At 46.9% G+C, this 12,326-nt stretch overlaps 1 protein-coding gene across 1 annotated transcript in view; it reads left to right on the top strand.

Annotated features, from left to right (window-relative positions):
- LOC138676120 (pendrin-like) overlaps positions 1 to 12,326 on the top strand; it is a 105,270-nt gene that overhangs the window by 76,058 nt on the left and 16,886 nt on the right. The window contains exons 18-19 of the mRNA XM_069765058.1: positions 815 to 957; positions 9,839 to 9,931. Of these exons, the coding sequence (XP_069621159.1) occupies positions 815 to 957; positions 9,839 to 9,931 (236 nt within the window). The remainder of the gene's footprint in view (positions 1 to 814; positions 958 to 9,838; positions 9,932 to 12,326) is intronic.

The raw sequence follows: 12,326 nt of genomic DNA, 5'->3' as shown, positions 1-12,326 counted from the left end.
TCATTTTTACGTTTCATTGTTCTCAATGTTCTCAACATTTGCATCTGGAATATTTCATTCAGTGTTAATTTGGATGTGGTATTTTAGTGTTCTCTTTATTTTTTGGAGCAGTGAACATATATTCCATGCATTGGAATCGGAGCTGTATATACCATAATCTCACTTTTAGTTTCCCGATAACCGGCCAATTAATGCAAACAGCCTGCAGCTTCCTCAATTGATTGTTAGGCAATCGCGGAATTGTCCGGACGATAGGGGCAGCAGAGGGTTGTTTGCTCCAAAGATACAGCGAGTGGATCTGAGATACAACCACACTGGGCTGCGATCTTTGACAGTGTGGCTACAGTCATCCCTCTCTATCACAATCACTCCCCAGCACTTTGATTGATGGCCTGCTACGCACATATATGCCGAAGAGCAGGTTGTCTGTGAAATAGAAGCCAGGGGCGGTAGGGTGAATACAATTTCAGTTTCTCCCTGCCACAACACTTCCAGTAAGCCATCGTTTTAAAGGGACTCTGTCAGCCTAGAATTACTGGGGCTCACAATCTAAATTTCATATAAGTATGTCTTTGGATTGTGGGAGGAAACAGGAAAACCCAGATGAAACCCACAATACAGAAGAGAACTTACAAACTCCTTGAACCCAGAACCCAAGTGCTGCAAAGCAACAGTGCTATTCACTGAGCCACCATGTTGCTGATTACTGTAGCTCCTTTCTTAGCTAGACCCAAGTGGCTATAGAAAAAAGTGCTAATGTATCTGCTTCATAGTTACAAGTGATCTATACCAATTGATTTTCACTCTCTAACAGATAATGTATTAAGACAATTGGAAAGATGCGGGATTTTTAATGATGTAATCAAGACAGAACTTTGTTTCCTGACTACCCATGATGCTGTTTTGCATATACAGAAGCAGAAAAAGAGCTTATGTAACCGTAGTGTATTAGATACGGTAAGTCAACTTAACATCAGGGTTTATGAATTCAAAAAACTTTACATTTAACTTTCAAATCTATATTATTAGTTATTATTAAAAGTATCATAATAAAAAGCAATAAGAATAAATGTGAAAACACATGCATTTATACCACTGGTCAATATCTATAGATCAACTGGGCAACAGTGATAACTAATTGTAGAAAATAAATAACAAATTACTGACTACATTACATACAATACAGTCATGGCCAAAATTTTTGAGAATGACACCAAAATTATATTTTCACATGATCTGCTGCCCTCTGGTTTTTATTAGTGTTTGTCTGATGTTTATATCACATACAGAAATATAATTGCAATCATATTATGAGTACCAATAGGTTATATTGGCAGTTAGAATGAGTTAATGCAGCAAGTCAATATTTGCAGTGTTGACCCTTCTTCTTCAAGACCTCTGCAATTCTCCCTGGCATGCTCTCAATCAACTTCTGGACCAAATCCTGACTGATAGCAGTCCATTCTTGCATAATCAATGCTTGCATTTTGCCAGAATTTGTTGGTTTTTGTTTGTCCACTCGTCTCTTGATGATTGACCACAAGTTCTCAATGGGATTAAGATCTGGGGAGTTTCCAGGCCATGGACCCAAAATCTCTATGTTTTGTTCCATGAGCCATTTAGTTATCACCTTTGCTTTATGGCAAGGTGCTCCATAATGCTGGAAAAGGCATTGTTGGGCACCAAACTGCTCTTGGACGGTTGGGAGAAGTTGCTCTTGGAGGACATTCTGGTACCATTCTTTATTCATGGCTGTGTTTTTAGGCAAGACTGTGAGTGAGCCGATTCCCTTGGCTGAGAAGCAACCCCACACATGAATGGTTTCAGGATGATTTACAGTTGGTATGAGACAAGACTGGTGGTAGCGCTCACCTCTTCTTCTCCGAATAAGCTGTTTTCCAGATGTCCCAAACAATCGAAAAGGGGATTCATCAGAGAAAATTATTTTGCCCCAGTCCTCAGCAGTCCACTCCCTGTACCTTTTGCAGAATATCAGTCGGTCCCTGATGTTTTTTCTGGAAAGAAGTGGCTTCTTTGCTGCCCTCCTTGAAACCAGGCCTTGCTCAAAGAGTCTCCGCCTCACAGTGCGTGCAGAAGCACTCACACCAGCCTGCTACCATTCCTGAGCAAGCTCGGCACTGCTGGTAGTCCGATCCCGTAGCTGAAACAGTTTTAAGATACGGTCCTGGCGCTTGCTGATCTTTCTTGGGCGCCCTGGAGCCTTTTTGACAACAATGGAAGCTCTCTCCTTGAAGTTCTTGATGATGCGATAGATTGTTGACTGAGGTGCAATCTTTGTAGCTGCGATACTCTTCCCTGTGTTAGGTCTCGAGTTCCCGCTTCTGCACAGGGGGAATCTCGAGCCATCTCCGCTGCGGTCTCCCATTCTTATCCAGCCGCAGTGGAGTCTGCTCAGCAGGGACGTCGGTCCCAGCGTCTTGCTCAGTCTCACTCTGTACAGAGAGTTACTGCTGCTTCTTCAGCTTCTGCCATTAAAGCCAGTGCTGGTCAGCAGCGAGCGGACTTCTCTGGGACTAAGTCCTTGTCTGCACACACTGAGCATGCCCAGGGCAAGATCTCCCGTTGGAGATCGAGGGTCATGTGCTCAGGCTCTGCAGCACATTCCATTGGTCCTCTTGGCAGGTCTTGGAAGAGCAAAGTTTCTGTGGCCACTTCCTGTGCTGCAACTATATAAACTGCACATGACCGCACGGCCATGTGCTAGTGTACAATTGTTAATGTGTGTATGTTGTGAGTGCAAGTCGTCCTTGGATACCCCTACCCTATTGAATGTCTGTTCGCGGAAGGTGTATGGTTGCTATCTAGCGCCCGACTTATCCTACAGCACGAATCACACATTACAACGTCCAGTTGCTGTGACCGCCAGTACGGCGCCGTGCACTTCCTCTGTGCTTTCCTTACCCAAGCCTGGGTGGTTAGTGGCGTTCGTCAGTGCGGCACCGCATGCACTCTTGTGCCTTAATATTGCTATTTAGTTTCCTTACACACCCAGTTGCGGTGTTGTGCCGGCAAGGGTCTAATCGGACTTCAATCCTAGTTGGGGTTGAGTTCGCTGACTACTTGCTCGCGCTCTATGTGCGGTACCGCGGTCCTGTGACGCAACAGGATCGCTTCCTTCACGCTGGGTGAAGTTTAACCAACGTGTGTATACTTATGAGTACCGCCATATAGTCCGTCATTACTTGGCAGCAGGTTCCATCTCTGCACGGTGGACCCCGGGCTGCGAACGCACCATACTCTATCTGTCTTACTATTTGGTGCGTTCCGCTAGCCCTAACATTACACTAGCGCCAGGGTCTGGCTAGTAATGACGGACAAACAGCAATCCTTGCGGTATATCCAGCAGCTGGAGGGTAGGTTGGCGGCTCTTGAGAGCGCAACCTCAGCTGTGGATATTACCGCAGTTGCTGTACAGGCTGCTAGCGTGGCTGCAGCAACTCTGTCCATTGCCACCCCTGCTCCGACATTTTCTCGCCTCCCGCTGCCAGAAAAATTTTCTGGTGATAGCAAATTTTGTAGGGGATTTGTGAGTCAGTGCTCTATTCACCTCGAGCTCCTGGCTGCACGTTTTCCCACAGAGCGGGCTAAGGTGGGATTTATAGTGTCTCTCTTGTCGGACAGGGCGTTGGAATGGGCTACGCCGCTGTGGGAGCGTGGCGATCATGTGGTGCAGAGTGCTCCGCTGTTTCTGAGCACCCTGAAACAGGTCTTTTTAGGACCTCAAGTCACCCATGATACTGCGCTCCAACTGCTGGCATTAACTCAGGGTGAGTCCTTGGTCAGTCATTTTGCCGTCCAATTCCGCACTTTAGCTTCTGAGCTGGATTGGTCGGATAAAGCTCTTATCCCCATATTTTGGAGGGGCCTGGCTGACCACGTTAAGGACGCTCTGGCCACTAGGGAGGTTCCTGCCACACTGGAGGAGTTAATAACTGTCTCCACTCGAATTGACCTCCGTTTTAACGAGCGGAGGTTAGAGCGAGCCCAGTGTAGGCAGAGGTTTCGGCTGGCTCCTACCTTCGCCAAACCTCTGGAATCTCCGGTCCTGGTTCCTGAGGCCAGGGAAGTGTCACAAGCGGGATCTAAGTACCGGACCGCTTGTGCACTCAAGGTCTGTCATGTTTGCCAGCAGTCAGGACATCTAGCCACCAGATGTTCTCAGCGGTCGAGGAAAACGGCAGCGTCTAGTGGTAGTAGGTGGAGGTACACTAGACACGGCGACGTTTGCCTCTAAATTGTCCTTTAAGGGGACAATTACTATAGGCTCATTCTCCCACTCGGTAGAGCTCTGCGTGGATTCTGGGGCGGAGGGCAATTTTATGTCTTCTGCCTTCGCCCAACGTCACGCAATACCCCTGGTTATGCTAGCTCAACCAGTAACGGTACAAGTGGTGAATGGGTCGACACTGCCCTCACAGATAACACACCAGACCATCCCTTTTACTCTGTCCATGTCGCCATCTCATCAGGAGATTATATCTCTGCTCTTCATTCCTGAGGGAATTGATGAGGTCCTGTTGGGAATACCTTGGCTACGGTACCACTCTCCTCATATCGAGTGGTCCTCTGGCAGAATCCTGGGATGGGGCGAATCTTGTGGGGGTAGGTGTCAGAGGGAGTGCGTTCAGGTTGCTACTACAGAGGTACCCGCAGATCTTTCCTCTCTCCCCAAGCAGTATTGGTCTTATGCAGACGTGTTCTCCAGAAAGGCGGCGGAGATCCTTCCGCCCCATTGCCCCTATGACTGTCCTATTGATCTCTTGCCTGGTGCTGAGCCTCCCCGGGGTCGAGTCTATCCGCTATCTCTCCCGGAGACGGAGGCAATGTCACAGTACATCCAGGAAAATCTGGCAAGAGGATTCATTAGGAAGTCAGTGTCACCTGCTGGGGCAGGGTTCTTCTTCGTGCAGAAGAAGAATGGGGAATTGCGTCCATGCATAGACTACAGGGGTCTTAATGCCATCACCGTTAAAAATAAGTATCCTTTGCCCTTGATATCTGAGCTCTTCGATAGGCTTCGGGGAGCAAGGGTATTTACTAAACTAGATCTGCGGGGTGCTTACAACCTGATTCGCATCCGTGAGGGGGACGAATGGAAGATGGCTTTTAACACCAGGGATGGGCACTATGAATATCTGGTGATGCCCTTTGGGCTCTGTAATGCCCCAGCCGTTTTCCAAGACTTTGTGAACGATATCTTCCGGGATATGCTTTCCACCTCGGTCGTAGTCTATCTGGATGATATTCTCATCTACTCTCCAGATATTGACTCCCACCGGAGAGATGTTTGCAAAGTCTTCGACCTCCTACGGGCAAACTCCCTCTATGCCAAGTTGGAGAAGTGTATGTTTAAGCAGGAGTCCTTACCTTTCCTGGGCTACATCATCTCTGCCCAGGGATTGGCTATGGATCCTGCCAAACTACAGGCTGTGATGGACTGGCAGGAACCCCATTCTCTTAAAGCGGTGCAGCGCTTTATGGGGTTCATTAATTATTATCGCCAGTTCATTCCGCACTTCTCAACTTTGGTAGCTCCCTTGGTTGCCCTCACCAAGAAGGGGGCGAATCCCAAATTGTGGTCTGAGGAGGTCTCCAAGGCCTTTAACTCTATAAAGTCACACTTCGCTAGCGCTCCCATCCTACATCGCCCCGATGTTGATAAGCCATTTATCATGGAGGTGGATGCCTCTTCTGTTGGTGCTGGAGCAGTCCTCTTCCAAAAGGATGCTCAAGGTCGGAAGCATCCTTGCTTCTTTTTCTCCAAGACCTTCTCACCAGCAGAGAGGAATTATTCCATCGGGGACAGGGAGTTGCTAGCCATGAAGTTGGCTTTCTCGGAGTGGAGACATCTCTTGGAGGGAGCACGTTTTCCCTTCCAAGTCTTCACAGACTATAAAAATTTGGTGTACCTGCAGACAGCCCAGCGGTTGAATTCTCGCCAGGCCAGATGGTCCTTATTCTTCTCCCGGTTTCATTTCACCCTCCATTTTCTTTCTGGGGAGAAGAACATTCGGGCCGACGCTCTCTCTCGCTCCGTTGTGTCATCTGCGGAGGAGGAGGAGGAGCCTCGGCTTATTGTCCCCACCGAGAGCTTGAGAACTGTGGCCCCAGTTTCGCTAGAGTCTGTGCCCCTGGGCAAGACTTTTGTTCCATCCAGTTTGCGACCGGAGGTTCTCTCTTTGGCACACTCGTCCAGGGTGGGTGGACATTTTGGTACCAAAAGGACATCTGAGTTACTGGCGAGGACATACTGGTGGCCGCATATGGCTTGTGATGTCGCAGAGTATGTTCGGGCGTGTGTCTCTTGCGCCAAGAACAAGACTCCTCGGCAACGGCCAGCTGGTTTGCTTTATCCTCTGCCGGTGGCGGACAGGCCCTGGGAGATGGTCAGGATGGACTTTGTGGTGGGCTTACCCAAGTCTCGTAACTGCACCATTATCTGGGTGATCACTGACCATTTTTCCAAAATGGTGCACTTGGTGCCTCTTCCACGGCTTCCTTCTGCACGGGCGTTGGCTGTCTTGTTCGTCAAGGATATCTTTCGCCTACACGGTATGCCAGACAAAATTGTTAGTGACCGGGGTCCCCAGTTTGCGTCTCGATTCTGGAGAGAGCTTTGTCGTCTACTCAGTATTGAGTTGAATCTCTCTTCGGCATATCATCCCGAGATGAATGGGTTGGTAGAGAGGGCCAACCAGACCTTGGTCACATATTTACGACATTTTGTTTCTGCCAGGCAGGATGACTGGGCATCCTTGCTACCGTGGGCAGAGTTTGCACTTAACAAATGCCGTAGCCGACTCCACCGGTCAGACTCCATTCCTCCTAAATTACGGCCAGCATCCGCGTGTTCCTGTGCCCATGCCTGTGTCTTCTGCTGACTCCAGGGTGGCAGACTGGGCTGTGGAGGCACGGGACATTTGGGACCGCACGCAGGATGCCATTCGGGCCTCCAAGGAGTGAATGAGGTCCTCCGCCGATGTTCATCGGCGCCCCGCTCCGACCTTTGCTCCTGGCGACTTGGTGTGGCTCTCCGCCCGTAACATCAGGCTGCGAGTTGAGTCCACTAAGTTTGCTCCTCGCTACTTGGGTCCCTTCAAGGTTCTCGAACGGGTTAATCCTGTGGTCTACCGTTTGGCTCTTCCTCCACGCTTGGGTATCACCGACACCTTTCATGTGTCCCTCTTGAAACCCGTATACATGTCCTGGTTTTCCGAGTCATCTGCCGGGACATCGGGTTCGTCTATGGACGATTACGAGGTGAACGCTATTTTGGGGTGCAAGGTGGTACGCGGCAAAAAGTTCTATCTGGTGGATTGGAAGGGTTATGGCCCAGAGGACAGGTCATGGGAGCCTGCTGAAAACATTCGGGCCCCACAGCTCATTGCTGCCTTCGAGCGTAGCGAGGCCCAAGGAGGGGGGGGGGGCCCTAGGAGGGGAGGTAATGTTAGGTCTCGAGTTCCCGCTTCTGCACAGGGGGAATCTCGAGCCATCTCCGCTGCGGTCTCCCATTCTTATCCAGCCGCAGTGGAGTCTGCTCAGCAGGGACGTCGGTCCCAGCGTCTTGCTCAGTCTCACTCTGTACAGAGAGTTACTGCTGCTTCTTCAGCTTCTGCCATTAAAGCCAGTGCTGGTCAGCAGCGAGCAGACTTCTCTGGGACTAAGTCCTTGTCTGCACACACTGAGCATGCCCAGGGCAAGATCTCCCGTTGGAGATCGAGGGTCATGTGCTCAGGCTCTGCAGCACATTCCATTGGTCCTCTTGGCAGGTCTTGGAAGGGGATGGTTTCTATGGCCACTTCCTGTGCTGCAACTATATAAACTGCGCATGACCGCACGGCCATGCGCTAGTGTACAATTGTTAATGTGTGTATGTTGTGAGTGCAAGTCGTCCTTGGATACCCCTACCCTATTGAATGTCTGTTCGCGGAAGGTGTATGGTTGCTATCTAGCGCCCGACTTATCCTACAGCACGAATCACACATTACAGCGTCCAGTTGCTGTGACCGCCAGTACGGCGCCGTGCACTTCCTCTGTGCTTTCCTTACCCAAGCCTGGGTGGTTAGTGGCGTTCGTCAGTGCGGCACCGCATGCACTCTTGTGCCTTAATATTGCTATTTAGTTTCCTTACACACCCAGTTGCGGTGTTGTGCCAGCAAGGGTCTAATCGGACTTCAATCCTAGTTGGGGTTGAGTTCGCTGACTACTTGCTCGCGCTCTATGTGCGGTACCGCGGTCCTGTGACGCAACAGGATCGCTTCCTTCACGCTGGGTGAAGTTTAACCCACGTGTGTATACTTATGAGTACCGCCATATAGTCCGTCATTACTTGGCAGCAGGTTCCATCTCTGCACGGTGGACCCCGGGCTGCGAACGCACCATACTCTATCTGTCTTATTATTTGGTGCGTTCCGCTAGCCCTAACACCCTGTTAGGCCATTTTTGTGCAGTACAATGATGGCTGCACGTGTTTCTTTAGAGATAACCATGGTTAACTGAAGAGAAACAATGATATCAAGCACCAGCCTCCTTTTAAAGTGTCCAGTGATGTCATTCTTACTTAATCATGACTGATTGATCGCCAGCCCTGTCCTCATCAACACCCAAACCTGTGTTAATGGATCAATCACTAAAACGATGTTAGCTGCTCCTTTTAAGGCGGGACTGCAATGATGTTGAAATGTGTTTTGGGGGTTAAAGTTCATTTTCTGGGCAAATATTGACTTTGCAAGTACAGTAATTGCTGATAAGCTGATCACTCTGACATTCAGGAGTATATGCAAATTGCCATTAGAAAAAATTAAGCAGTAGACTTTGGAAAAATTAATATTTGTCTCATTCTCAAAAATTTTGTCCATGACTGTACATTAATAGTTCTTTGTTCTTTGCAGTTCTACAGATGAGTTTATTATGCACTTTGCTTCTGAAGAAAACAGCTACACATTCCCCCTTCCCTCTTCATAAATAGCTACACATTTTCCAATTCCCTCTTCATACTGTCTCCTCATATATTTCACCCCTTACTCTCCATACTATATCATCATACCTCCCTAGTCCTCATACTGTTTCCATACCGTTTTCACCCCACTCCTTATTATGTTTCCTCACATATTCCACACTCCCCATACTGTATCCTCACAGGTCCTCCTCCCCATATTGTGTACATGCCACTCCCCCTTGCTCCTCATACTGTGTCTGCACCAATCCCCCACAACCCCATCCTCATACTGTATCCATATCAATCCTCCTCTGACTACTTATTCTGTGTCCACATCAATCTCCCCCTCCCTCTTCACACATTTCCCCCTCACTCTCCATACTATTTTCTCATGCATCTCTGCTCCCCATACTGTTTACGCACCCATTCCCCTCTCTCCTCATACTGTCTGCACCAAAGCTCCCCACACCTTATACTGTCTGCACAATCCCTTCCTATCCTTATATTGTGCCCACACTAATCCACCCAATCCTCACTGTATTTGCACCAATCCCTCCACTCCTTTTACTGTGTCTGCACAACCCCCACTTGTTATACTGTGTCAACACAAGCCTCCCTCTCCTCATACTGTGTGTGCACTAATCCCCTCCACTTCTCATACTGTGTCTGCACTAATCTCCTCATTCCTCATATGCCTCATTAAAGTTAATTACTCCATCTTGGTTTCCACCCAAATACTGTCTTTCAGAAATCCAGGTGGAAGCCCTAACTGAGTCACCGATATGTACCTAAAACGCGATGTGAACCTGGCCTATAATGTTTGTACATGTAGGTTTTTCTACCACATTTACTAAGACCATTTTGAAACTTGTTTTTAAGACATCACTGATGCAAGAATCCAGCCAACTAGTGGAAATGAAAAACTTAGAAGAACTGACACCTTCACAGTATTTGCAAAATCAGCAGGAAGAGGTGAGATGTTTATTCATTTTATTATGGTAGATAATGTAGGAGGAAATCTAATTTAAGCGGAGTCATAATTAAAGGTTTGTCAGGGCATATAATATTGATGACCTATTCAAATTATATCAGACTTATGAAGATCTGACATTTGACACCCCCACAGATCAACTGTTAACCCCTTCATGCTCCATGATGGACATATATATCATGAAGTGTGTCAGGGACTTTGAAGTCCAGTCACTACTGTTAACTTCTTTTATGACACTGTCAATCATCGACATTGCATTGAAGTGCAGCAATCTATTTTGTATATCAGTTCGATTGCCCTCCACACCCTCTCAATACAATTGAAGAGGGGATGATCTACTATGACAGACAGGGGCTGGCTCAAGGCCCACATACCTGTCATGTCATCTCTTCTGTAGCTAGCCATCAAGGAGACTGTCATTTTTACCATATAAAACAATACTGCATTATTGCTGTATATAGTACAATAATAATAATAATAATAATAATAATAATAATTTTATTTATATAGCGCCAACATATTCCGCAGCGCTTTACAAATTATAGAGGGGACTTGTACAGACAATAGACATTACAGCATAACAGAAATACAGTTCAAAACAGATACCAGGAGGAGTGAGGGCCCTGCTCGCAAGCTTACAAACTATGGGTTTGTGAGCTTGTAAGAAACTGTAGGTTCACGTCCCCTATGGAGACTAACACAGTAATAAGTTTTAACGCCTTCCCGACATTGAACGTACTTGTGACTGCACAATCGCAGCAGTATTTTAAACAAGGTAAAAATGCTTTTCACATTGGTAATCAGTGGTGATTGGTTTTGTCTGTAAGAGCACCAATTACTGTGGGGATCCTTTGTAGACACGGTGGTGGTCCCACCTGCTGCGATCACTGCAATTGGCCACTCAAATGCGACTGGCCAATTGCAGCAGTTAAAAAATAAAAAAAATGCATCTATCATTTGTAGTCCATGCTGATTGGTGTCTTTGACAGCACCAATCACTATGAGGACCCCCAGTGACAAGGTAGAGGTCCTACACGCCACGTTCGCAGTGATTGGTCAATCTGTGCAGACCAACCAGAGTCAAATCTTTAAATTTAAAATGCATGTCTCAATTCCAGTCAGGAACAACATGCAGACATGAAAACCTGTGTCGTCAGCCCTTTGGAATTTGTAGTGAATCCTTCTGCTGTTGCTTCTGCTCTCTAGAGCCATTTTCTCCTGCTACTGTCATGTGCTGTGTGTGATTCACTTTTGTGACCACCACAATATCTTCTCTTAAATTTCATTTCCCTCTCCCCCTTCTGCTTGTTGAGTGCCATTTTTGTGCCAAAAGTGCAAGTACACAGTATTTTTCCTCAAAACACATCAAGTATATCCCTATATCCGTACATCACTGTTCGCTATGTGTGCTCAATTTTTCTCAGGTTTTTTTTTGCAAAAAAAATAATTAGCTGCTAGGGACAGCAAAATCTACTAAAATATACTTAGCTTATACTACAGTATTTTTCACTAACATCTATAATATAACGCTGGGAGCGTCACTCTGTCCGAAGCCTTTATAGACTGCGCAGGCGCGACGCTCCTAGCATTACATTATATTGTCAGGAAAAAAATAAATTGGCGCCGGAAGGCGCGGACTGCCGGGGGCAGGGGGTCGGGAGCAGGGGGACATCGTCCACATATTTCCGCCCTGATTATGCTGTGGCAATTCATGCCACAGCAATTTATTACGTACGCCATTCCTTTCCGCCGCCATAGCAAGTTGTTCCTTACGCCATACCTTTCCGGCGCCATTGTCTTGCTCCTCCTGGTGCCGGAATCGGCGCCTTCGCAGTCCGCGCTTTCCGACGCCATTTTCTTGAAGACACACTGCAGTGTCAATTAGTGTCAATTAGTTGCGGGTGAGCACTGAGAAATTGTTTTACTGACGTCTGCATAGTACATTACAAATATATGTTTAGCTACAGAAATTTAGTGAATATTACTATGGTATTTGTTATATTACAGTCATTTTCTTAGCAATTATAGTTAGTGTTGGTGCTCAGTAATTGTTTTTACTGACGTTCGTTTGGTATGTTCTTTTCACACTAATTTTTTTTATTTTCTGCTCTTTTATGCTATCATTTTACTATTCTTCTTTTTCTATTCTTTTTGTCTCCTTTTCTTTTTCTCTTCTAATATAATAAAGTTTATTCTAACTCAATACAGTTTACACTAAACAGCAGAATACATTTTTTTACACAATACACTTAAAAACACTACAGACTTACACACACATACACAAGCCACCCGTGTGAAAAAATAAAATGTCCTGCTCTTCCCAGCCGAGTGTATTCAGTCAAGGAGGTATACGCCTTCCTCAAACCTGACACCAAT

This window comes from Ranitomeya imitator, chromosome 4 (assembly GCF_032444005.1).
Source record: "Ranitomeya imitator isolate aRanImi1 chromosome 4, aRanImi1.pri, whole genome shotgun sequence".
In the NCBI taxonomy this organism is placed as follows: Eukaryota; Metazoa; Chordata; class Amphibia; order Anura; family Dendrobatidae; genus Ranitomeya; species Ranitomeya imitator.
Note: the sequence above shows the minus strand (reverse complement) of the source record. Positions and strands in the feature narration are given on the sequence as shown.